This window comes from Hoplias malabaricus, chromosome 2 (genome assembly GCF_029633855.1).
Source record: "Hoplias malabaricus isolate fHopMal1 chromosome 2, fHopMal1.hap1, whole genome shotgun sequence".
Taxonomy (NCBI): domain Eukaryota; kingdom Metazoa; phylum Chordata; class Actinopteri; order Characiformes; family Erythrinidae; genus Hoplias; species Hoplias malabaricus.
In genome coordinates, this window is record NC_089801.1 from 22,410,898 (window position 1) to 22,438,845 (window position 27,948).

Genomic DNA, 27,948 nt, shown 5'->3' on the forward strand with positions numbered 1-27,948 from the left:
TTCTCAGGTCTGATTCAGCTTAGATTTGCAGCTCAGAGACTTGAACTCAAACCCCAGAAACGTCAGCCTTGACTTGGACTCACTTTCTATGAACTCCTTTGACTTGCACTCCAGGAATTAGTCTCTCACCACAGGAACTTTACACTTGAATTGGACTTGCACCCCTGAGAATTAAGACGTACGTCTCAGACAATTGAGACTCGACTCACCGCAGGGTTTGGAGACTTGATTCAAATTTAAACTTTAGCAACTCAAGACTCAAATCAGACTTGACTCCAGCCACAGCTCAGTGACTTAAGTCTGAACTGGGGCTTGCAGAGACTCGACATTGTGTGCGAATAACTCTAAATTGTCTGAAAGTAGCTTGACAAGGGTTTGAATTTTCTTGACTTTTGCCGCAGTAGCAGGTGAGAGAAATAGGTCCTCAGTCAGGAACACTCTGTACTTGTCTGTAGTGCCAGGCTCAGGGATTGCTGATTGGCAGAGGAGTGAAACACAACCTACTACTTTTTACCTACGACTTCAGGATCCAGTTAGCTTTGCCTTAACTGAGTCAAGCAGAGTCCTTTATTGCATGACTACAATTGAATCTTTAATTCATTGGGTGAAGAGACCCCAGTAATATTTTGTTCTTGAGCCCAGTGTAGATGACAATTCTGCCTGTCTCTTAACTGCCCTCTGTAGAAATTACTCGCCCAGGAGGTCACTTTTCAGGCTGACCAAATGAGACCACAGAAGCTCATCAAATGAAGGTCTTTCTTCTGGCCATTATTGGCCAGGCTCTGCTATACATACGAAATTAGACGGTAGCCCTCGCTGCTCTTTTCACTGCCCCTTTACTGGACACCATTGTCATTGATTATGCAATCAGCTGGAACTCAGATGAGCCTTCTCTGCCGTCTAGGAATCCGGTCGGGAGGAGACGGCAAAAAGACGACAGGCTGATCCCGTTCTCCTTTATTTCTGTCTTTTATTTGCCATCTTTTTTCTCCTCCCCACACTCTCGCTCTCCCTTTTACGCTTTCTGTCGTTCCTTAAAAAAGAAGGAGACGGCAGCCCCCTCGTCTTCTGGCGAGGACCCTTTGAGGCCAGCGTTGCTAGGCAACTGAATGCTAAATTTTGGAAGTGTGTGTGTGTGTTGTGTGTATTATAGGGAGCTGTGTAGGAACAGGAGCTGAGACGAAAGAGGGAGAGGGAGAGGGAGAAAAGGTCCGCAGCGAAATAAATAAATAAATAGCCAGAATAAAAGGGAAGGTGCTATTTTTAGACGTGTCAATAACGATCGCTCAGCGGGAATTTTTTATGCGCTCCTTTGTTTGCGTTGGCCGCCAAGGAAAGGCCATTTTTTGTCGGAATTGATTTTTTTCCCGTCTGGGATATTTTAGGGCACATTTGGAGACAGTAGTGAGAACGGGGACCTGGCAGAATGTCTCATAAAAATATTCTTTCTGCTGTCGTCAGGAGAACCGTTCATCACTCTTGTCAACGAGTTTTAAGCAAATAGCTCGAGGATTATAAACAAGGGTTGGTCTTTCAGGCTCTGAGAATTTGGCTCCTGATCCTGATGCTGTCATAACCAGACCCTCTTCCACTCTCAGAAAATTAAGTTCTGACACAGGTACAAAAATGTAACTGTACTCTCAAATTCACAACAGTGTAATTGTACTCTCAAATTCACAACAGTGTAATTCTACTCTCAAATTGACAACGGTGTAATTGTACTCTCAAATTCACAACAGTGTAATTCTACTCTCAAATTGACAACGGTGTAATTGTACTCTCAAATTCACAACAGTGTAATTCTACTCTCAAATTGACAACGGTGTAATTGTACTCTCAAATTCACAACAGTGTAATTCTACTCTCAAATTGACAACGGTGTAATTGTACTCTCAAATTCACAATTGTGTAATTGTACTCTTAAAATCACAACGATGTAATTGTATTTTTAAATTCACAACAGTGTAATTCTACTCTCAAATTCACGATGGCGTAATTGTACTCTCAAATTCACAACAGTGTAATTCTACTCTCAAATTGACAACGGTGTAATTGTACTCTCAAATTCACAACAGTGTAATTCTACTCTCAAATTGACAACGGTGTAATTGTACTCTCAAATTCACAACAGTGTAATTCTACTCTCAAATTGACAACGGTGTAATTGTACTCTCAAATTCACAACAGTGTAATTCTACTCTCAAATTGACAACGGTGTAATTGTACTCTCAAATTCACAACAGTGTAATTCTACTCTCAAATTGACAACGGTGTAATTGTACTCTCAAATTCACAATTGTGTAATTGTACTCTTAAAATCACAACGATGTAATTGTATTTTTAAATTCACAACAGTGTAATTCTACTCTCAAATTCACGATGGCGTAATTGTACTCTCAAATTCACAACGGTGTAATTGTACTCTTAAATTCACAACGGTGTAATTGAACTCTTAAATTCACAACGGTGTAATTGTACTCTCAAATTCACAACGGTGTAATTGTACTCTTAAATTCACAACGGTGTAATTGTACTCTCAAATTCACAACAGTGTAATTCTACTCTCAAATTGACAACGGTGTAATTCTACTCTCAAATTGACAACGGTGTAATTGTACTCTCAAATTCACAACAGTGTAATTCTACTCTCAAATTGACAACGGTGTAATTGTACTCTCAAATTCACAATTGTGTAATTGTACTCTTAAAATCACAACGATGTAATTGTATTTTTAAATTCACAACAGTGTAATTCTACTCTCAAATTCACAACAGTAATTCTACTCTCAAATTGACAACGGAGTAATTGTACTCTCAAATTCACAACAGTGTAATTCTACTCTCAAATTGACAACGGTGTAATTGTACTCTCAAATTCACAATTGTGTAATTGTACTCTTAAAATCACAACGATGTAATTGTATTTTTAAATTCACAACAGTGTAATTCTACTCTCAAATTCACGATGGCGTAATTGTACTCTCAAATTCACGATGGCGTAATTGTACTCTCAAATTCACAACGGTGTAATTGTACTCTTAAATTCACAACGGTGTAATTGAACTCTTAAATTCACAACGGTGTAATTGTACTCTCAAATTCACAACGGTGTAATTGTACTCTTAAATTCACAACGGTGTAATTGTACTCTTAAATTCACAACGGTGTAATTGAACTCTCAAATTCACAACAGTGTAATTCTACTCTCAAATTCACAATGGCATAATTGTACTCTCAAATTCACAACGGTGTAATTGAACTCTCAAATTCACAACAGTGTAATTCTACTTTCAAATTCACAATGGCGTAATTGTACTCTCAAATTCACAACGGTGTAATTGAACTCTCAAATTCACAACAGTGTAATTCTACTCTCAAATTCACAATGGCGTAATTGTACTCTCAAATTCACAACGGTTTAATTGTACTCTCAAATTCATAACGGTGTAATTGTACTCTCAAATTCACAACGGTGTAATTGTACTCTCAAATTCACAACGGTGTAATTGTACTCTTAAATTCACAACAGTGTAATTGAACTCTCAAATTCACAACGGTGTAATTGTACTCTTAAATTCACAACGGTGTAAGTGTACTCTCAAATTCACAACAGTGTAATTGTACTCTTAAATTCACAACGATGTAATTGAACTCTCAAATTCACAACAGTGTAATTGTACTCTCAAATTCACAGCAGTGTAATTGAACTCTCAATTGTACAACAGTGTAATTGTACTCTCAAATTCACAACAATGTAATTGTACTCTCAAATTCACAATGGTGTAATTGAACTCTCAAATTCACAATTGTGTAATTGTACTCTTAAAATCACAATGATGTATTTGTATTTTTAAATTCACAACAGTGTAATTCTACTCTCAAATTCACAATGGCATAATTGTACTCTCAAATTCACAACGGTGTAATTGTACTCTCAAATTCACAACAGTGTAATTGAACTCTCAAATTCACAACGGTGTAATTGTACTCTCAAATTCACAACGGTGTAATTGTACTCTCAAATTCACAACAGTTTAATTGTACTCTCAAATGTACAACGGTGTAATTGTACTCTTAAATTCACAACGGTGTAATTGTACTCTCAAATTCACAGCAGTGTAACTCTACTCCCAAATTCACAACAGTGTAATTGTACTCGTAAATTCACAACAGTGTAATTGAACTCTTAAATTCACAACGGTGTAATTGTACTCTCAAATTCACAATGGTGTAATTGTACTCTTAAATTCACAACGGTGTAATTGTACTCTTAAATTCACAACGGTGTAATTGAACTCTCAAATTCACAACAGTGTAATTCTACTCTCAAAATCACAATGGCGTAATTGTACTCTCAAATTCACAACAGTGTAATTGAACTCTCAAATTCACAACAGTGTAATTCTACTTTCAAATTCACAATGGCGTAATTGTACTTTCAAATTCACAACGGTGTAATTGAACTCTCAAATTCACAACAGTGTAATTCTACTCTCAAATTCACAATGGCGTAATTGTACTCTCAAATTCACAACGGTGTAATTGTACTCTCAAATTCACAACGGTGTAATTGTACTCTCAAATTCACAACGGTGTAATTGTACTCTCAAATTCACAACGGTGTAATTGTACTCTTAAATTCACAACAGTGTAATTGAACTCTCAAATTCACAACGGTGTAATTGTACTCTTAAATTCACAACGGTGTAAGTGTACTCTCAAATTCACAACAGTGTAATTGTACTCTTAAATTCACAACGGTGTAATTGAACTCTCAAATTCACAACAGTGTAATTGTACTCTCAAATTCACAGCAGTGTAATTGAACTCTCAAGTGTACAACAGTGTAATTGTTCTCTCAAATTCACAACAATGTAATTGTACTCTCAAATTCACAATGGTGTAATTGAACTCTCAAATTCACAATGGTGTAATTGTACTCTTAAAATCACAACGATGTATTTGTATTTTTAAATTCACAACAGTGTAATTCTACTCTCAAATTCACAATGGCATAATTGTACTCTCAAATTCACAACGGTGTAATTGTACTCTCAAATTCACAACAGTGTAATTGAACTCTCAAATTCACAACGGTGTAATTGTACTCTCAAATTCACAACAGTGTAATTGTACTCTCAAATTCACAACGGTGTAATTGTACTCTCAAATTCACAACAGTTTAATTGTACTCTCAAATGTACAACAGTGTAACTCTACTCTCAAATTCACAACAGTGTAATTGTACTCTCAAATTCACAGCAGTGTAACTCTACTCCCAAATTCACAACAGTGTAATTGTACTCTCAAATGTACAACAGTGTAACTCTACTCTCAAATTCACAACAGTGCAATTCTACTCTCAAATTCACAACAGTGTAACTCTACTCTCAAATTCACAACAGTGCAATTCTATTCTCAAATTCACAACAGTGTAACTCTACTCTCAAATTCCCCACAGTGTAATTGTACTGTCAAATTCACAGCAGTGTAACTCTACTCTCAAATTCACAACAGTGTAACTCTACTCTCAAACTCCAAACAGTGGAAATCTACTCTCAGATTTACACCAGTGTAACTCTACTCTCAAATTTACAACAGTGTTACTCTACTCTTACATTTACAACAGTGGAAATCTACTCTCAAATTTACAACTCTCAAATTTACAACAGTGTAATTGTACTCTCAAATATACAACAGTGTAATTGTTCTCTCAAATTTATAACACTGTAACTCTACTCTCAAATTTACAACAGTGTAATTGTACTCTGACATTTACAACAGTGTAATTGTTCTCTCAAATTTACAACACTGTAACTCTACTCTCAAATTTACAACAGTGTAATTTTTTTCTCAAATTTACAACACTGTAACTCTATTCTGAAATTTACAACAGTGTAATTGTACTCTCAAATTTACAGCAGTGTACCTGTGCCCTCAAATGTACAACAATGTAAATGTACCCTGAAATTTACAACAGTGTATCTGTAGCCTCAAGTTTACAATAACTGTAATTTGTAAGTTTACAATAAAAAGTGTACAACTGATATCGAGACCTAACTGTTTTTAAAAGGTTTTATGAAGGGTCGTATTTGTATCTTATCAGAACACATACTCATCAAGCATTCCTTATGAAATTAAGGACATCAACAACTTCTAGTCTTCTGGAATGGCTGTAAACTACACTATTAAAAATAAAGGCGCTACAAAACGTTCTTTGAGCGATGCCATAGAAGAACCACTTTTAGTTCCATAAAGAAGCATTGTGTTTAAGAGATCTGTGAGTGTGAAGAAGCTTTTAAAGGTTTAAAAAAAACTTCTCTCATTTTTAAGGTTCATTACCAATTTTAAAAGTTATTAGCTAAAATAGTTCTTTATGGAACCTAAAGGGGTCCTCAGTAGCATCACTCAAGGAACCCTTTGTAGCACCTATTTATTAAAGAGTGTAGTTAGAATATTGCTGTTAGGATATGATTGAATTCAGCCACATAAACATTAAGGAGGAAGAAGCCACTCTAGCTCATCTCTAAATGTATTAAGGTCCCTTCAGAGGAAACTGTTACCCTCGCCAGTGCTTGCCTGTGAGGTCAGTCTGCAGCCCGAATAAAGGAGACTACTGAAGCTCATCAAATGAGGGTCTTTCAGCTGGCCGTTATCTGAATATACTGTATTCTGTTATACATATGAAATTAGACGGTAGCTCTCTCTGTGCTTTTCACTGCACCTTTACTGCACATGAGCGCTATTGATTATGTAATCAGCAGGAGTTTAGACGACGAGCCTTTTCTGCCGCAGAGGACCTTGGTGACCTTAAAGTCATGTTCAGCTGCTCCAGACCTGCATTCTGTGGAGACAATACAAGTTAAATATCTGTGTTCATTGTGAAGGCACATATGTTAGCTGAAATCTCTAATCACAAAAGATTCTTTTATAAAAAAAAAAGATGGCTTTATAAAAAGGATATTGAAGGCAGTGGTTCTGGTTGGAACCATGAGTTCTTTAGGGAACCGTGGGGAACTTATTCTTTGTATGATGAAATGATTCTTCAGACAAATGGAGATGGATGTTGTATACGTTGTGTATAGTTCTATGTAGCACCTTTTAGAGGATTCTTTTATTATAACAAGCTGGACTTAACATATACATGGAAGTTTGTGCTATACATTCTCATTAACCATTTCATTTTTGGATGAACCAGTTCACCATGCAGAAAGGTGAATGCAGAACATGTAGTTTTATCTAGAACCACTGCTTTTATTAAAGAACCATTCAGGAAACCTCATTTGTATAAATGTAGTGTATATAACCGTGAAGTAAAATATACACCACCTCAGAAGGTACTACCCCAGTACCTTTTTTGGAGACAACAGAGCAGCAATCGAGAAGATGAGGGATGCACCTGATATATTTAACCAGAGACTTTATTCAGTGTCTTAGCGCTGAGGATATTTTTACCTGACATCACCTTTAATCTCATAAAGACAGCGAGAGACAGAGATAAAGCCATGGAGTTTGATTGCGTGATGTGGTGGGTGAGGGGCGGCGGATGAGTGTACCTGTGATTTTTACTAAACTTAGGCTCCTTCCCCCCCTGAGGAGAGGCAACTCGCTGTGCTGTGTGGCGTCATGTGACGTGTGTGAGGAGGGGGAGGAGGCGTGTGTGTTCTGATCTGCAGCAGGAGAAAGAAAGAGTCACAATCCAAGCTGGGCTTTTTGGCCGAGGAACATACCACTTACATGGATTTCTCCTGGTCATTAACTCTATATGACTGTGGCCATACAGTAGAGTACGGTTCCCCATGATCCCAAAAATCCAACACAGCGATGGTAAGATATGGGCTGTGGGGCGGTCAGTCCAATGTTGTTAGAACCCCATTGTTTGATTATTATTTCTTTGATTCTTTTGTGTCTTTTATTAGCGCAGGTTTCGTGACAGCACCATGTCCTTTCAGACCCATAGTGTTGGGTGCATGATGTTGTCCTGTCCCTGAAAGCTGTGCTGTTAATTAATAACAGGTATTTCATATTGATTAGTAGCTCCAGTTTTTAAAATGCCTGACTTCGCACAGTCCTGCAGGTCATGAGGATTTATGAATACGAGATATAGATTGTTGCTTGTGAACTGTAATAATATATTTCGTCGCTATTTATAAACGTGTTTAGGAATCATGAGTAAGGCCCCCATCCATCCATCCATCCATTATCTGTAACCGCTTATCCAATTTAGGGTCGCGGGGGGTCCAGAGCCTACCTGGAATCATTGGGCGCAAGGCGGGAATACACCCTGGAGGGGGCGCCAGTCCTTCACAGGGCAACACAGACACACACACATTCACTCACACACTCACACCTACGGACACTTTCAAGTCGCCAATCCACCTGCAACGTGTGTTTTTGGAATGTGGGAGGAAACCGGAGCACCCGGAGGAAACCCACGCGGACACGGGGAGAACACACCAACTCCTCACAGACAGTCACCCGGAGCGGGAATCGAACCCACAACCTCCAGTAAGGCCCCCATGCTGACCCTAATTTATTATGTGTCTCTCTATCAATGTGTGTATCTGTTTACATCTATGTAACATATCTATACAAGTAATATAAATATATCTGTGTTTATCTGCCTCAGTTGTGATGTATCTGACTGAGACTGAGGCCGAGAGACTGAGATATGGACGATTTTAGCTAGCGGCTGCTATTTTAGGACAAACATCCTAGTTTTCCTTTTGGCAGCAAAAAATCAGTTCATGTTTTGCATAAACACTGCAGAAATGATGTAACTATGTAAATTTATATAACTACATCAGTAAAAATGGCAGCGTAAAGTTGGTACGTTCCACATGGAACAGTTTGTGCCTGCATATGAAAGATGTGGGGGGGGGGGGGTGAGAGAGAGAGAGAGCAAACACAATCCACAGTCTTCATGAATTGCTTTGTCTGCTTTGTTTTCTGCTGCTGATTATTAGAGATTAACAGATGTGTTATATTTCTGAGTGTTCGACTGCTGTCTTTGGTCAGATCAAGATGAGACTCTTTGACGCCTGTTGGAATAAGCCTTTGTAAATGTTTGTGGGTCCGTCTGCACAAATGTGCACATCCCTGATCACAAGAGATAATTTCATCATCCATTTGAATATAAGTCGAAACGTAATCATAAACATGCCTTTAATAAGGGCAAAGCACATTGTGGAACTGGCTTCTAATTCACTCAGTCATTGATTCACTCATTCATTCATGCACTCACTAATTCACTCACTCAGTCATTTACTTGCTACACATATATTACCTTATTTACTCACTCATTTATGCACATTTCCTCAATCACTCATTCAGGCATTAATTCACTTATTCATTCACTCACTCACTCACTCACTCAGTCATTTACTCGCTACACACATATTCCCTTTTTACTCACTCATTTTTGCACACATTTTCTCACTCACTCACTCAGGCATTAATTCACTCACTCATTCACTCACTCACTCAGTCATTCAACCACTACATTCATACCCCGTCCCTTACTTACTCATTCCTTCGCTCACTAATTTATGCACTCTTTTACTCACTCAGTCACTTGCTCATATTCTCACTCACTTGTTCACAATAAGTCACTCAAATACCTATTTGTATACTCACTCACATATGTTCTCACCCACTCACTCACCCACTCACTCACTCACTCACTCACTCACTCACTCACTCATTCAATCACTCAGGTGCCCCATTTTCCTCCTGCAGTCCAAACACACAGGCTGGAAATTGGATAAGTTGGATGTAATTATCCACAGTTGTGAGTGTGTGAGTGACTGGGTGAGTGCGTGAACATGTCCACTGCTACCCTGACCAGGATGAAGTGATTACAGATTATGAATGAATGAATGAATGAATGAATGACCAGGGATGGCCAAATATTTGCATAGGACTGTAGGTTGTAGGTTGAAGTCTGTTGCCATGGTGATCTTGTGCAGCTGTTGTGGCCTTAGGAACAGTGCTGTACTGTGGAGCATCAGCGGCTACATTGCTCCCATAGAAAAGCCTGAAATAGCGTGGCACCCTCTGGGTTGTGTGAGTTGGAATGTTGCCTGTGATCCAAAAATAATCATCCACTCTCATTAATGCAATCAAATCCTCACAGCAATTTTCCACTGCATCTAGAGAAGTGGCATTTCAGAAGAATAAAGTCTGACTGCATCGAATGGAAACAGATCCCTTTTGACTGCAGTGTACACTTTTTTGAGCACTACAGTCTTGAACACACTCTGCTGAGCGATCACACACTTGTTTGGACGTTGGTTATGACACGAATATCAACTTTAAACATGAGGCTCAAACAGAGCTGTTCTGGACGCTCCCTACACAATGACCTCTGTCTGTAAAGGTCAACTTTTTCCAGACTTCAGATCCGGAGCTCCAGCGTCCTAATGCCTGTGTTTAAAGGAAGTGTATCTGTGTGTATGTGTGTGTGTGTTTGTGTGTGTGCATATATGTGTATCTGGAGCAGAATATATGTGTGTGTGTGTTTGTGTGTCGGTGGGGGGTTGGGGGGGGCTGGGTTTTTATATGTTTGTGTGGGTGTGTGTGTGTGTAGGGGGTAGGGAGTTGGTGGTCCGAGTATTTCTGATGGAGCAGGGTTTTTTTGTGGGTGTGTGTGGGGTACTGTGTGTATCCCAATGTGCGTGTGTCTATTTGTCTGTGTCTGTAACTATGAGTGTAGTGTGTATGTGTACATGTGTGTGTGTGTGTTGCTAGGGGTTTAGTGTGTCTGTGCTTGTGTGGGGGGGCTAGGGTTTTAGTGTTTGTGTGTGTGTGTGTGTGTGGAGGACTGTGTGTGTGTGTATGTAGCTGGGGATTTAGTGTGCATATATAAGTGTGTATAGGGCTTTAGATTGTGTGTGTCTGTGTGTTTGTGTGTATTGGGGGGGTTCAGCATGTGTGTGTGTGTGTTTACGTGTTTGAATGTGTATGTGAGTGTAGTGTGTACGTGTTTGAATGTGTGTGTGTGTGTGTGTGTGTGTGTGTGTGTGTGTGTGTGTGTGTGTGTGTGTGTTGGAAACAGCATAGTGGTGTTTTTCACTCGATAACTTAGCTGGACTCCAAGACGTCCTGCAGACTCTGCAGTCAATAACACAACATTCTCTCTCTCTCTCTCTCTCTCTCTCTCTCTCTCTCTCTCTCTCTCATTATTTCATCTTTCTATGACTTACACATTCTCACTCTTTCTTTTGCTCTTACACCTCCTCTCAATGTCTTACACCTTCACCTTTTTGTTTACTTTTCTTTTCTTCCACTTTCTCGCTCTTGCTTTCTCCTTTCACTTCTTCTGTGTGTCTTCTTTCTTTCACATTTTTCCCTTTTCTCTTTTTTCTCAATCTCTCACTTTCCTCCCACTTTTCACCTTCATTATTTTTTGTCTCACACACCCCCACTTTCTCTCCTTTCAGCCTTACCTTCTCACACATATCCTCTCTCTCTCTCTCACTCACTCACTTTCTTTTTCTCTGTCTCACACACACACACACACACACACACACACACACACACACACACACATACAGCAGTTCATCTGTACTTAGTCTGTTTTTTTTTCCTCTGCTTTATTCAATCCCCCCTACAACCACAAACAACACACACACACACACTGCGTGGCCCCATTATAAAGAATGATATCGTAAGTCACACAGATTACACAGCTCCTTGTTGACCCTGACCCTGGACTCATGATTGGATCAGTTGTGAAACGAGTGCGAAATAAAAAAACACACAGCCGTGGTGGAAGGCACAGTAAGTGAGACTCTGAGCCATCGCCATGGTTACGAGAGCCCTCCCCACTCCCACCATTCGCTGGGGGCCACAGACACGTGCAACTGCACATGTGGCCAGACCAGCCTCTGATTGGCCATAGCACGGTCACTACAAATTCTGATTGGATGCTGATGCTCAGTAGGCGGGGCTAGCAGCCCTGGCTTGAGGGTGAAAGGTCATTGTGATGTGTATGAGCTCTGACAGGTTGGGGCTGGGGTGGACACTGACTATAGTCACTGCCAGATGTTGCCCCTCTGTTAGACACAGTGATCTTATATTGACTAATAATAATAATCCTAAAAATATAATAAAAACAGTCAGCCTCTAAATCAAATCAAATCAAATTTATTTATATAGCGCTTTTCACAACTGATGTTGTCACAAAGCAGCTTCACAGAATTCCAGTAAGACAAGATTTGACATGAAATGTAAAGACAAATGTAAAACCCTCAAGTGAGCAAGCCAGGGGCGACAGTGGCAAGGAAAAACTCCCCCAGCTGAGGAAGAAACCTTGGGAGGAACCAAGGCTCACAAGGGGTGACCCATCCTCCTCTGGTCAATCTACTGGTGATGATAGTTAGTAGTCCATGAGAACTTCAGTGTAGGGACAGCTTCAAGGCACTTGGTGGTTGCTGGAGCGTGGGCAGCTGGTCTGAAGCGTGGAGGAGGATCTCGACAGTCATCCATCAGTGTCCATCAGCCTCTACTGTTCTTGGAAGGCTTTGGTCTAGTTGTTGGACCATTGCTGTGATGTTGGACCAAATGTGAACACCATTTGAAGGTGTTCAGCCAGAACACTGTTAGTGAGGGCAGACTGATGTTGGATGATTAGTCCTGGCACTCCAGAGAACACAGCTGCACAGCCCAGTGCTGGGTGGGTTGATACCCCTCTGGCGTCACTTGAGCATGGCGACCTTAGGCTCAAGTGTGGCAGCTGTGGACTGCACCTTTTTCTGAATGCAGTGTGTGCACCAAGTTTATTCTTTATGAAAAGTGTCCAGAAATGTTTGGACAGATATAGTTTCAATGGGCCTTTCTCTCGACCTTATCAAACCATAAACTCTCCTTTTTTCCTCTCTCTCTCCCGCCCTCTCCCTCTATGTCTGTTTGTGAGTGTGTGTGTGCGTGTTAGTCCTGCCCATCTCAACCATGTGGTTGTACACACAATCGTTCTCTGATTCTCTCCTGAGAACTGGTGAGGAAAAATAAATATTTTTAGGCATTTTGCTTTTGAACCGCCTGTCATCTCTCTCTGTCTCTCTCTCTCTCTCTTTCGCTCTCTCTCTCTCTCTCTCTCTCTCTCTCTCTCTCTCTCTCACACACATTTTGTATACCTCTCTCTCTTTCTCTCTCTTACTCCCTCTCTGTATCTCCCTCCCTCTCTCCCGTTTTTCTCTTTCACTTTGTTTTTCTCTCTCTCTCTCTCTCTCTCTCTCTCTCTCTCTCTCTCTCTCTCTCTCTCTCTCTCTCTCTTGTCCCATTTCTCTTCATGTAATAAATGAAGTCCATGGGAAAAACATGTCTTTCCACGCAGTTTCTCACTCTTCCACTTGGCCGCCATTGGTTCCCCACCGCAGCCCATCAACAAACCGCTGCCCCCAGGGAGAGGGTCTCCATGGCAACTGCCTGCACTGAAGCCACTCGTCAAAACCTTCATCTGTGCCCGGGGTTTCTTCACCCAAACCCGGACGAGAGAGAGAGAGAGTGAGTGAGTGAGAGATAGATAGATAGATAGATAGATAGAGAGAGAGAGAGAGAGAGAGAAACTAATGACAAATTAGACAGAGATGGCAAAGAAAAAATTAATATAGAGAATAAAAGAGAATGCGGAAGATGAAGAAGAGACAGAGAGAAAGTAAAAGGGGGAGAAGAGTGTGAAGTGTGAGATGGAGTGAGTGTTGAGAGGGAGAAAGAGTCAGAGAGAGATAATGTAGGAATAAAAAGAGAGAGTAAAAGGAAGGGTGTAAGGAGGAGGAGGAGAAAGAGAAACAGAGAGATGGAAAGACAAGTGGAATCTCACACTGAAGCTAGTTTAAGGCCTGGTCAGTGTAGATCGGCCTGTACACATGTGACTATATCATCAAGAGCTGGCCCCTTTCCTTTTGCCTTCCCCATGACTCCCCCACGACCACCTTGGTTCTAGCCAGATCTGAAAATAGGATACATCTATACATTAAAGAAAAGAAAATTATTTTAAGTATGCATTTAAATTTAAATTTGATATGCATGGCAAGAGGAAACGACTTATTATAATATCTCAGTGTAGTTTTGATGATTTTTGGATTAGAATCTCTTAACTTGCCCAGTTAAAGTTTCAGGGAGGGTTTTAGCATCCAGCATGCTAAATGCTATAGCTCTGTTTGCGTGTGTGTGTGTGTGTGTGTGTGTGTGTGTGTGTGTGTGTGTGTGTGTGAAAGTGTAAGAGAGAGAGATTGGGAAAAGTGTTAGAGTGGGAGATAATTATGATATGCAATACAGGTTTTAGCAAAGATAAAATATATTTTACCTTCTGAACACACCAGAAGAGATGCTGTGTTTACATCGCTAAATAAAACTGCTAATATATCACTAGACTGTGAAAAAAAGTAAATTATGCGAGGAAGTTGTGGCCAATTTTGGTCAAAACAGAATGTGTTAAATTCCCACATGTGTTACTGCATTAATACTGATAACACAAAAATAAATATATTACTGTGAATATGAAATGAAGGGTGGGACCTGGAGGTTGTGGGTTCAAGTCCCGCTTCGGGTGACTGTCTGTGAGGAGTGTGTTGTGTTCTCTCTGTGTCTGCGTGGGTTTCCTCCGGGTGACTGTCTGTGAGGTGTGTGGTGTGTTCTCCCTGTGTCTGTGTGGGTTTCCTCCGGGTGACTGTCTGTGAGGAGTGTGGTGTGTTCTCCCTGTGTCTGCGTGGGTTTCTTCCGGGTGACTGTCTGTGAGGAGTGTGGTGTGTTCTCCCTGTGTCTGCGTGGGTTTTCTCCGGGTGACTGTCTGTGAGGAGTGTGGTGTGTTCTCCCTGTGTCTGCATGGGTTTCCTCCGGGTGACTGTCTGTGAGGAGTGTGGTGTGTTCTCCCTGTGTCTGCGTGGGTTTTCTCCGGGTGACTGTCTGTGAGGAGTGTGGTGTGTTCTCCCTGTGTCTGCGTGGGTTTCCTCCAGGTGACTGTCTGTGAGGAGTGTGGTGTGTTCTCCCTGTGTCTGCATGGGTTTCCTCCGGGTGACTGTCTGTGAGGAGTGTGGTGTGTTTTCCCTGTGTCTGCATGGCTTTCCTCTGGGTGACTGTCTGTGAGGAGTGTGGTGTGTTCTCCCTTTGTCTGCATGGGTTTCCTCCGGGTGACTGTCTGTGAGGAGTGTGGTGTGTTCTCCCTGTGTCTGCGTGGGTTTTCTCTGGGTGCTCTGGTTTTCTCCCACGGTCCAAAAACACACGTTGGTAGGTAGATTGGTGACTCAAAAGTGTTCATAAGTGTGAGTGTTTGAGTGAGTGTGTGTTGCCCTATGAAGGACTGGCACCCCCTCCAGGGTGTATTCCCGCCTTGTGCCCAATGATTCCAGGATTCCAGGTAGGCTCTGGACCCACCGCGACCCTGAACTGGATAAGGGTTACAGATAATGAATCAATGAATGTGAAATGATTCCAGTTTGAGTTCAAAGCCCTGCTGATGTTCCAGGCCGTGATTGGTGTTGTACAATGGAAAGATAAATGCATCAGGTTCAAGTCCACACTCAGGCACCATACTACTCCAATAAGGTTTTTGCTTTGCTCTGTAAGTCACTGTGGTGGATAAGAGCATCCAGCATATGCCATGAATGTAAACATAAAGGCTTACGTAAGATATAAGACCGTATCTCAGGACAGATGAAGACCACCATAACCACTAGAGTGTAATACTCTGTGCTGACTGTGGACATACACGGCTACTATAGAGCATCTGTCCAGTAAAATGTCTCAGGCTGATATCCTCACACAGACACACACACTCCTGAGGTGGGGTTCTTGACTGTAAGTCAGGGAGGTGGCAGTGGCATGATGATGCAGCCTCATTTGTGTGTGTTTGTGTTTGCGTGTATGTGTATGTGCGCGCGTGTGTGTGTGTGTGTGTGAGACAGAGAGAAAGAGAGAGAGAGACAGAGAGAGCCTCCGGTGGCGTGGTGATGCGCTGTTGCTAAAAATAGCCCGGGCTCTCTCCAGTCGTTAAAGTTCATTTTTCCCTTCTGCCTGACTGCTGCTCTAACCTGCACACACTGGCTTCCTCAGGCTCCTGCTGGGCTTTACACTGGAGACACACACATACACACATGCACGCATACTCTAAGAAAAGCATGCACTCACGCTGTCTTGCACGCACACACACACACACACACACACAGAGAAAGAATATCAGGTGTGGTATTGACATTCAAGAGGTAATTTTCTGTACTGGAATCTAATTAACACACACACACTGAGGAAATCATGTACCCTCAAAAAGAAAAACACACACACACACACACACAATACGACACACATATTAGAAGGGGAAAAAAGAGAGCAAAGAGCATGCGACTTTGTGAAAGTGAAAAGATATATATATATATATATATATATATATATATATATATATATAGAGAGAGAGAGAGAGAGAGAGAGAGAGAGAGAGAGAGAGAGAGAGAGAGAGAAGAGAGAGAGAGAGAGAGATACACTTCTACCCGAGTGAGACGCAGGACTTAAGATAATTTGATTTCACATTACGCCACAGAGCCCAGGCTTTGAATCCGATTCCATTAATTAAACTGATCTCATTCCATTAACTGCATCAGTCACAGCGTGATTTAATGACGCCACTGTGAAGAATGCTCAGGATCCATGGCTGCTCCGTAACTACAGGCGTCTGAGTGTGTGTGTTTCTGTGTGTGTGTGTGTGTGTGTGTGTGTGTGTGTGTGTGTGTGTGTGTGTGTGTGTGTGTGCGTGCATGCAGGAGTTTCTCCCCTGGTCAAATGCTCGCTTCATTGACTTAAATATGGCATTTTGTTTGGCACAATTCTCATCAACGTAATTTCTCCAGGGGTGCCAAAACCTTCGCACACAACGGCCTCTCTGACTATTCTTCCTCACGTCCCACAACACAGCAAATCAGCAAAATTAGCCCCGACTCTGACTCAGAGCAAACTCTTCATTATTGCCACTTTATACACACATGTATACACCCATCAGCCAAAACATTAAGCATCAGCTCTTTTTTTTCTGTACTCAATGTCCTCTCTCTGAGATCCACTCTCCTCACAAGAGCACTTTGTTGTTCCACAATTACAGTTTAGTTCACCTGTTTCACCACATGCTTTGTTACTCATCCTCTGACCCTGTTCTTCAAAGCGCAGGACCCTCACAGGACCCCCACAGAGCAGGTATGATTTGGGCGGTGGATCATTATCAGCGCTGCAGCGACACTGATGTGCTGGTTGTGTGTTAGTGTGTGTTGTGCTGGTGCGAGTGGATCAGACACAGCGGTGCTGCTTGAGTTTTCAAACCCCTCAGTGTCACTGCTGGACTGAGAACAGTCCACCGACCAGAAATATCCAGCCAACAGAGTTCTGTGTCCACTGTTGTAGGACTAGACTACGAATAACACACGCTGTGAAGATGAGCTACTGTCTCTGACTTTACATCTACAAGGTGGTCCAATGACGTAGATGTGTCTAACTGAGGGGACATTGAGTGCACACAGGGTTTAAAAACTCCAGCAGCACTGCTGTGTCTGATCCAATCACACCAGAACAATACACAACAACAGAGTGTCATTGTAGCACTGAAAATTATCCACCACCCAAATCATATTGGCTCAGTGGTGGTCCTCTGGGGGTCCTTCCCGTTGACGAAAAAGAGAAAAGGGGAGTTACAAAGTATGCAGCACAACAGATGGACTAGAGTATTGTAGAACAACAAAGTGCTCCAGTTATGGTCAGTTTAATGATAGGAGAAATGTTGAGTGATACACTTCGACATAATTAATGCAGATGATGAAATATCATGCTTAGAGATACGTCCTCATATTCCCAGGCCTGGGGGCAGCTTCTGTAGTGTTGGGCTGAGGGTAATCCTGTTCACACACCTCGGGGTGATCAGTGGAGCGTGGCGCTGTGCTAAGTGTGCGAGGATTACGTTGTGTTTAAGGGTAATTGGCTGTCATTCTCTGTCTCTCTCTTTCTCAGCCATCCATGAGTTCCCCGAAGACATCTTCACCAAGGAACAGAGGAAGAGAGGAGCCGTGCTGCTTCATGTGCTGTGTGTGAGTCAAGCACACACACACACACACACACACATGTCAAAAAGAGACCCTCCATCATTGTGGATTATATGCTTGACCTTTCAGTGTGGACAGGGTAATGGACAGCTATCATATCCCAACAGACACCATTTAGACACTGTCCCTGTGATTTTTGATTGATGTTAAGTAAAAAAAAAAAAAAGACATGCCAGTCTATTATTATGGCATCTCTCACTTACTTTAATCCCAGTCAAGTGCCAGTACCACTCAATCTCTCTCTCTTATCTCTCTCTCTCTCTCTCTCTCTCTCTCACCCCCATTCTCTCCAGGCCATCTACATGTTCTACGCTCTCGCCATTGTGTGCGATGACTACTTTGTCCCCTCCCTGGAGAAGATCTCCGAGGTGAGATCAGTGATAACAGCCCAGTTTTATTCTGCTCTAGTTTATTTAGTAAAATTAGGTGTTCAGAGTTTTTTGGCATTTTTTGTGTAATGTATTTTTGTAATCATGTATTAAATATGACAATTTACATTTTATTCAACAAAAAATAACCTAATAATCAAGTAGTTTGAAAACGACGAGGGGGAAGAATTTATTGCTGAATTCATTTTCAGTTCCATCAGGAAAAAGCGCTGCAAAAGCTTGTGCAACAATTTGTTCTGTTTTTGGGAATTTAAAAATGGTGATTTCGATGTTTGTGATCATGAACGTAATATAGTTATTATTCATATATGCTTTTATTTGTGTGTATGTGTACATGTGATAATGTGGCCTTAATATCCCACCACTCCATATTTACACTGGAAAGATGTAGTGTGAACAAGTGATGCTGTAAATCTATTTATCAGCATCACTAGCGCTCAGATTCAGGGCCATATGTACAAAAATAAAAAATACAACAACCTCCCTTTTATTATGTATACATTTTACATATGGTTAACACTACAGGGTGTGCCATTTATATGGATACACCTTAATAAAATGGGAATGGTTGGTGATATTAACTTCCTGTTTGTGACACATTAGTATATATTAGTATAAACTTTTCAAGATGGGTGGTGACCATGGTGGCCATTTTGAAGTTGGCCATTTCGGATCCAACTCTTGTTTTTTCAATGGGAAGAGGGTCATGTGACACATCAAACTTATTGGGAATTTCACAAGAAAAACAATGGTGTGCTTGGTTTTAACTTTATTTTTCATGAGTTATTTACAAGTTTCTGACCACTTATAAAATGTGTTCAGAGTGCTGCCCATTGTGTTGGATTTGTCAATGCAACCCTCTTCTCCCACTCTTCCCACACTGATAGCAACACCACAGGAGAAATGCTAGCACCGTAGTTTCAGGTGCTGCAGAAAAGTTGGATCCAAAATGGCCGACTTCAAAATGGCCACCATGGTCACCACCCATCTTGAAAAGTTTCCCCCCTCCCATATACTAATGTGTCACAAACAGGAAGTTAATATCACCAACCATTCCCATTTTATTAAGGTGTATCCATATAAATGGCCCACCCTGTATTACTAAGCAAGATAACACTATTTAGTCAAGTACATTTATATTAGCTGCATCAGAGTAAACACATTTGTTAGTAAAAATAGTTTGTAAATGTGTACCATCCACAGAAGTGAGCTAAAGCCAAAGATTCTCTCCTATACCCCACTTCCTTTCACTACCAGACACCTCTCCACGGCAGAGCAGACCGTGGCCTGTGTAAAAGGCGTAACGGTTGGGAAAGCAAGAAGACACCACTGTAAACAAACCCGCCCCTAACTGAGCACCACTGAGTCAAAATCACAATAAACTAAGGTTGTGTGAGCTAAATGACAGTTGGGAGGAATCTGTAATTGTTAATAACCAACACACCACAATTCTGTGTAAAATCATGCAATTTTAGAAAGTGACCATATTTCTTCCATAATTCTGGATGTATAAATAATAAAATATGTAACATAATTTTAATCTACTGTTTATGAAAGTTAGTAATAAATAAAATAGAAAAACCTATAAAAATACATGACTAGGAAAAAACTAATACACAATTTAGTCAGAAGATTAAGACTAAAGCTAATTGTAAATCAGTTGCCAAAATTAAAACTGTTTGGATGATTGCATTTTCCACTCCATTTACTGAAATTGGAGCAGCATACAGTGGAATTTGAACTGAATGTAAATAATGTAAAAGCAAAGCTGCTGACTTCTCTGGGCTCTGGACGGATGCACATTGGAAGCATGTATTGAGTGTAAAGGATGACAAATCACCCTTTCATTGTTTATGGAAATAATGAATATTGATTACTTCGAGACAAAGAAGGACTGTCCAGGATTGTATCAGCCTATATAAAAGCGAGTGTCCTAACCATGAGAAGTGGTGGGTTGGTCTCATGTGTTCGCTGCCACCGTGGTGGCACTGTGTGTGATCCTGAGATACTCACTGACAGGTGCAATTGAAGATGGATATTGGATCTCGAAAATGAAAACCCACTTCACACATCATTATTTAATGAAGCTAAATTTCTGCAGATCCTCAAAGAAGCCTCTGCAAAGATCCCACCAACAAAACACGCAAAGGTAAAGGTCTGATTATCGAGGCACATCTGGGCAGTGTGTTTTCCTTCAGATTAGGCCACCTCACTTTCCTGAGACTTTTAAACTGGTGCTTTTCTAAACCGTCGGATAATGCAGCCTTTGTGGGGAGTGACTGCTCTAAAAGGAGCTTAACCAAAGAAATGGGATTGAATGGAAGCATAATCCCATGAGATATGTACCTCATTCCATACTGTCCGGACGCTGCTCCAGAATGGGGAGGTACTGAACCTATATCACCTGACCTAGATTTTACTGCGGCGGAATGTGTAGGGTAATTTTTCTTGAGTTCTTTGAACCATCGTAATGGCCTTTTTCTTTCCTCCCACCATCTCAGAACCTGCACCTCAGTGAGGATGTGGCTGGAGCTACCTTCATGGCCGCCGGAAGCTCCGCCCCTGAGCTCTTCACTTCTTTGATTGGTCAGTTCCTGGATCTACCTGTTCTGATTGGATGTGTGCTTGCTCACAGTGTTGTAATACAGAGCTTGTTATGTGAGAAATGGTTAAAGTGTTCTTAGCACTGCCAGGAAACCAGGCCACAGCATATTTTGAATTACTGCACAAAAGCTAGATGTCAGCTTAGCCCCAAGAACATTTCCACAATAAAAACGTGGGGTGGGGTGTGGGGCACATAAGGGTGCACTTAAAGTAATTAAACCACAGCCTGCCAGAAGTTGTACGTCTGCTGTCAAATTTGGTTCAGTATTTCCTGCTAATTCCAAGCGCCTGAGCGTTTTCATTATTGAACATTTGGTGAAACAGCACCTTATTGATCCCCGATTTATCTCTGAGCTTGAGAACAGGTGCTAGCAGATATATCGTGTCTAAAAAGTTAAGTTAAGCTGTAGTATATGTGAATCCAGGCAATGTTAACTTGTGGGGATTGGGACATATACCGTGCATTTTTATGAGATTGGGCGCCATGATTTCTAACAATATGTATGCTTAAAGCAACACTAGGTAGTGTTTTAGGTCCTAGTTTATTTGTGTGTTGGGAAATATGAAGCTGAGGAGATTAGATATAGGATAATCCACTTGGAAAATAAAAGAGTATGTCAAAAGAAAATGTGTGGAAAAAACAGGAGAGGTTAAGAGAATCTGGGACCCATAACATCCACTCAACTAGCACGTAGAAGACCTACACTTTCAGCTTTCATTTGGGAAAAATCAAGCTCCTGGCTGCAGATCTGAAATAAAATCACCATTGTTTCTGTCCATCCTTCCACTGTGACAAGACAACACAACATTGTGGGTCTGAAAGGACGTGGAGCAGCTATAATGGGAACAGGAAAAAGGAGGCATGGAAAACTCTTCCTGCAGATTCCTGTACTTCATTTAGACCCTGAAAAATGGTTGACTTGTTCTTAATGGATGTTTTGACTGGAAATATAATGTAAGATGGTCTTTTGCACAGTAGTACTGTATGTTTGCACTGATTGGCCACTGGTGGACACCTAGAGGCTGTAGCCCCATCTGTTGATGCATAATTTACTAGACTTTCATCAGCAGTCAGTTTCTGATTTGCTCCAAGCTGGGTGCTTTTGGGTAGAGAAACACTCTCAACTCTGCAGTGACTCCCAGCGCTGTACATGAACAGACCAGGTAGGTGTCTTTTTAAAAAAAAGTGGCCAGTAAAATATGCACATTCTGTTTATAATAAATTGGCCCTTGATTGGAAATTGAAGATAAGTGTTTCCAATAAAGCGGCCTAAAGTGGGAGTGTATATAAAGCCTGGATGTTGGCCTTTGCTGACCCGTTCTGACCCGAAATCCCGAATCTCTCTGCTCTTGTGTGATTACTGAGTGTTTACTGAGGTGATCTGTTTGATTGACAGGTGTGTTTATCACTAAAGGCGACGTAGGTGTGGGGACCATCGTGGGGTCAGCTGTCTTCAACGTCCTGGTCATCATTGGAGTGTGTGGCATCTTCGCAGGCCAGGTAACACTCTGAATATTCAGGTATCAGTCGGCCTAATAGTGCATGTATGGGCTTGAGTCTGTTCTGGACCCTGTCAGAAAACTGTTGGACTATATTTGGGTTTGAACCAAAATTCTAGACCCAGATTAGGGGTCCAGCTGTGTAAGACACTGCATTTATTAGGCTTCGAGTCCATTTTATTCACTTGCATCTGCAAATGTAGTGGAAACCCTATTACAATTCATTCGATTTTTTCCAAAAACAAATAGTTCTGTTCCTATATATAAACCATGTGTTGATCTTGTTGGCCTTGGCTGTTTGTTGTGGAATCAGTACTACCCCACTACCCGTGTCTGGAGGCTACATTCATGATGAGAAGCCTTTTATCTGAAACCAGCCGTTTCAAACCACATTTTGTTGTCATAATACGGGAGAACACACCACACTCCTCACAGACAGTCACCCGGGGAAACCCACGCAGACACAGGGAGAACACACCACACTCCTCACAGACAGTCACCTGGAGGAAACCAACGCAGACACAACAGCAATGAAATCCTCTGAAATAAGAGGTCAGTAATGAGTCAAAAAGTAAGTGCCATATGAACTTACATAATATCACTGACCAAATGTAACCCAAACATCCACCAGGAACCTGTACACTTTCATGTAAAGTCATTACAGTGAGCAGGAGTCTTCCCTTGTCGCGCAGTCCTATTTCACTTGATAATTCAGACTCAGGACCAAACATGAAGTTTGTAACTGCATTGTTTACTAACTGGCCTGCAGGGACAGTAATGTTTCCGAGATGTAAACACTGGTTAGCTTTTTTAGCTCAAAGTTACAGCTATGATTTATGTTGACACACTGCTGGTCTGTTTTAGATCGCGGTCGGTAATGTAGGATTCTCTGGCTTTGGTTTACAGACTGTGGCTCTTACCTGGTGGTCTCTGTTCAGAGACTCGATCTATTACATCCTCTCTGTTCTGGCCTTAATACTGGTGAGTATATGAGAGGGAGGGGGGAGCGAGAAACAGAGAGTGTTAAAGGAGAAAAAAAGGAAAATAGAGAGAGAGAGAGAGAGAGAGAGAGAGAGCAAAAGGGAAAGAGGGAGGAGAAAGCAAGATGGAGCATGAGAAAAAGCAGGAAGAGTCAGAGAGAGTGAGAGATAAAAGGAAAGAGAGATCAAAAGATGCAGAGAGAAAGGGTAGGGAAGAGAGAAAGAGATAAAAGAATGAAAGGGGAGAGGTGTGAGAGAAACACTGAGAGATATGATGCAAGATAGATAAGTACAAAGAGAGAGTGGAAAAAATACTAAACTAAAGAAGAAAAACATGCAAAAAGAAGAAAAGGAGAGGGAGAGAGTGAGAGAGAGAAAAAGAGAGAGAAAGCCAGAGAAGACAGAGTAAGAGATTGACAGAGAGAGAGAGAAAAAAAGAGATAGAGAGAGATGTCTTTGGGATGAAGCCTAGCAGCAGGCGTGACAGTGGGCTGTTATATCATTTCTCAGAATTAAAGCCCTGGGTTAAATCATCGATTAAAAAAACTGATGTGAGCAATAAAGGATTTGCAGACGGGCTGTTAGCCGAGCTCTGACTTATCTACTCAATAATAATAACACATTTTTATATGAAGAGCTTTTCGGTGCCACACAAGGTCAGCGTTATTAGCTCTGTTCATTCATTTGTTTCCCGCTCTTGCAGGTCATCTATGATGAGAGGGTTGTGTGGTAAGTGTAATTACAGCCATTCATTACATTCAGACACGACTGAGTGCATCAAATGCGCTCCGGTATTGTCTAATTACCTTTGCTCAGACGCACAGCCTCGCAGCGCAGTTACTCAAAATCAAAGCCTCATTAAAGAAAGAACTATCAGTCGCCCAACAATTCATTTCCTATTTGGTCTTTTGGGATTTTTTTGACAGTGTTTGTCTGAAGCTAATGTTTCCTGAGCTCAGAGAAATGGAAAACAAACACAGTCTTAGCAAATTCCACAATTATCAGAATTAAAACTCCAGTTGCAATTTGTGTAGTACGTACTGTATATTTGTCTTGAGAAGAGAAGACACCACAATTCTCTGGATTACAAGGTCAATATGGAGTCGACTCACTTTGCAACACTATGCAAATCTCACAAGGTCACCTCACAAAAACATCCAAACCCCCTAAAGCATCCCAGCCCTTCCTTTCAGCCCTCCTTCCAAAGCCACTCCCCTAAAACACACACACATTCATACTGCCTGACTACAGCTAGAGGAGTCCACAAGAATAAATGCTGGAGAGTGTATGTCTGTCTTTTTCTGCCTCTACTTAGTACTTCTGGCATTAAACATGACCTAAAGTCTGTATTAGCTTAGCTTCTCAATTATCATTCTATTGAAATATATTTGCAAAGAGTCCTGCTGTCTGGGTCTGACTGCATTGTGTTGCTCCTCCAGGTGGGAGTCCATGCTCCTGATCTCCATGTATGGAGTTTACATTCTCATCATGAAGTGAGTAAGCGTCTTGCACTGATCTATAACAGAGTATAATGTGTTAGCATTAATGAATTAGCGTGTTAATTTCATTATTTTTGTTAAAGATCTATTTTCACAAAAAAAACTAAACAAGAACGAAATAAAAATAATCATTTAAAACCAGAATCATGAAGAAATGTTTTGCAAGTTTTGTCAAAGAATCAAAGCTAACCAATAATGTGGAAGACCGATAAATGACCCATTATTTGTTTTTTAAAAACAGAAAATCACAAGTAAATACAAACAGGAGCATGCTCTGTCTGGTTACTTTGTCAGAACAATGACAACTCCTCTTCACTATACTATTTTTAAAAGAGTGTCTGGGAGTCATTCATATCAACTGCTGGCCAAAGATTCATAGAGACGAATCTCTTGGAGTCGACTCATTTTCTGCCTTTTGTAACACTCTGAATTAAATTAAAAGTTAAATAAATGCTAATTGTATTTGAATATCAAAGTGGCCTTATTCCATCCATAATTTTGGTTAACATGCTTTGAAGTGTAACATAACTTTTAAACTATTGTTTCTGAAGGTTAGAAATAAAAAATAAAATAGTAAAATGAAATACATTTATTTATTTATTTATTTATTTATTAATGGACTAAAATGAGATAAATATGTTTTTTAATAAATCTAGATTAAAACTAATATACATTTTAATGTATCAAATATACAATATACATACTAATATACAAGATTAATACTACGTCAGCTGCCTAAATTAACACTGATATGCCATCCCACTAAACAAGGAACATCCCTGGACTTTCAAAATAGGTCTAAAAATAGTCTGTCCGTCAAGGACATATTTTAAACATCAATGGACATCCAAAATCCATCTTAATAAGTTAGTTATCAAGTGCTGACCAGTCGATAACGTCAGTGGACGTCCAAAATGTGTTTTATTCAAGAAATTTATGTTGGGACCAATTAATAATGTCAATGGACGTCCAAAATAAGTCTAATAGTCATCTTTTCAATGTCTGTGTTTGGACGTCTTTTCAACTTTCATTTTCAACCTTAAGAGAACATTGATTAGACGACAGTCATTACGTTATTTCAACATTGAATCAACGGATAAATGTTTACAGGGATTATTATATTTGGGTGAGTAAAGTGGCTCCCTAATTCAATCGTCTGTTAGCTTATATAACTGCAACCGTGTTGAAGTTTAATGATGTTAAGTTTGCAACGGTTTGAACAGAAGCAACGGGTGCTTTCAAATGTCTCTGAGGAAACATGTGAGAGTCTACACCCTCACCACTTGGTATAGCATGATGTTGAGACTGGCACTACTCTGCTCATGTTCAGGGATCTCTCCTGTGTGCAGGTTTAACAGTCAGATCGCCAGCTTTGTGGAGAGACTGGTTGGGGGTCCGGGCCGCTGCTGCCTCAGAGGGGAGGCCCCTAGAAACGAGGAGGTTGCTGAGGAGGGAGCAAACTGCAACACCTCTATGGTGCTGTTGAGAAAAGGTTCAGTCATTTTCCACTTTCTTAGGTCAAACACGGTCAAAAGTCTGGTGCTCATCCATTTCTTCTGAAACTGATGTTATTATTAATATTATTAAGATAGTTTGTGTTTCTTTTCTGCAGTATCACTCCATAAATTTGTAAGAAGGCTTTAGATGTTGGGACATTGCTGTGAGAATTTGATGGCATTCAGCCAAGGAATTCTTATTAAGATCAAAAGCACCACTCCAGTTCATCCAAAAGTTTCACGGAGGTCCATAACTCAAGAGAACTCCAGAAAAGTGCCGGTGTTTACACACCTCTCTATGGTGAACTCAGGGTGATGTGCAACAGATTCAGAGAATTTAATTGAATTGCTTCCTGTTCTTTGGAGATTATAACAAACTGTGTTTACCCACTTGAACATTTGTATTCACAGGAAATGAAACTTTATGTACATTATTGAATATTAAAGAACACAGCAATTGAATGTTACTTTTTTTTTACTAGTAGTCTTCTTTATTAATCTTTTTACCAAATTTGGCCTCAACTTTGGCCCATAATTCCCTTTGTTTTTTACAGAGGTTAGTGATGTATTTATCTCAAAATGTAAACACTGCATCGCCACTGTTGAGTTCAGAAGGTAGATTACATTTTATTCATGCTGAAATATGAATTAAACATCATAACTAATTTATACATTATTAAATGCTTCAGACTTAAAAAGTGACAATGTGATTATTTGTGATTAATCACAGCAAATTTTTCTTTTTGTCAATCGACAGACCTACATTGTAATTATTAGGAATGTCTCTGTAGCAAATGTTGGAACACAAAGTACATTTCAGTTCCAGAGAGGGTAATGACACTGATAAATTATCATCATTTTGATAACAGGTCAAAAGACGAAATTACATTTTTACAGAAACCACACTTGGTTAATGGACCTTTCAAATTCTTTTCTGTTAGTGACTGTGCTATAAGACGTGTCACTTGATTAACCTCTTTCAGCAGTGGCTGGAGTGGCTACAGTTGTATTCTGTTTCATTCACTTTTCCCTGTGAATACTGTGATGTTTCACTGATGGTGTGAATGTATTTGATATGTAATGAAAGCAGTTGAACAAAGCTCATTTTGAACAGAAATCATAAATAATTAATATAATTAACATATCGATTGTGTTTATCATTACTCTGATTAAACAAATCAGCGATGAGCTCTTATCGCTCCAAACTCTGCTTTGAATAAGCTCTAGTACGGCCTCCAACAAAACACAGAGCATCTAACAATTAAATACACAGTGATCGGAGGTGTGGCAGCAAACAGATATGTACCCTGATTTATTTCAGGTTGTACAGCATGAACATACACATGCTGGGAGTCCTGTATCAGCTGATTTCAGCCAGAGGAAAAAGAAAAGCAGAGAAAGAG

The 27,948-nt window shown here is 40.6% G+C and overlaps 1 protein-coding gene across 1 annotated transcript in view; it reads left to right on the forward strand.

The window, feature by feature from the left end:
• LOC136686757 (sodium/potassium/calcium exchanger 3) overlaps positions 1-27,948 on the forward strand; it is a 53,785-nt gene that overhangs the window by 13,815 nt on the left and 12,022 nt on the right. Inside the window, exons 3-10 of the mRNA XM_066660713.1 lie at positions 17,986-18,062; positions 18,371-18,445; positions 20,968-21,052; positions 22,468-22,571; positions 23,477-23,551; positions 24,254-24,279; positions 24,990-25,043; positions 26,399-26,541. Of these exons, the coding sequence (XP_066516810.1) occupies positions 17,986-18,062; positions 18,371-18,445; positions 20,968-21,052; positions 22,468-22,571; positions 23,477-23,551; positions 24,254-24,279; positions 24,990-25,043; positions 26,399-26,541 (639 nt within the window). The remainder of the gene's footprint in view (positions 1-17,985; positions 18,063-18,370; positions 18,446-20,967; positions 21,053-22,467; positions 22,572-23,476; positions 23,552-24,253; positions 24,280-24,989; positions 25,044-26,398; positions 26,542-27,948) is intronic.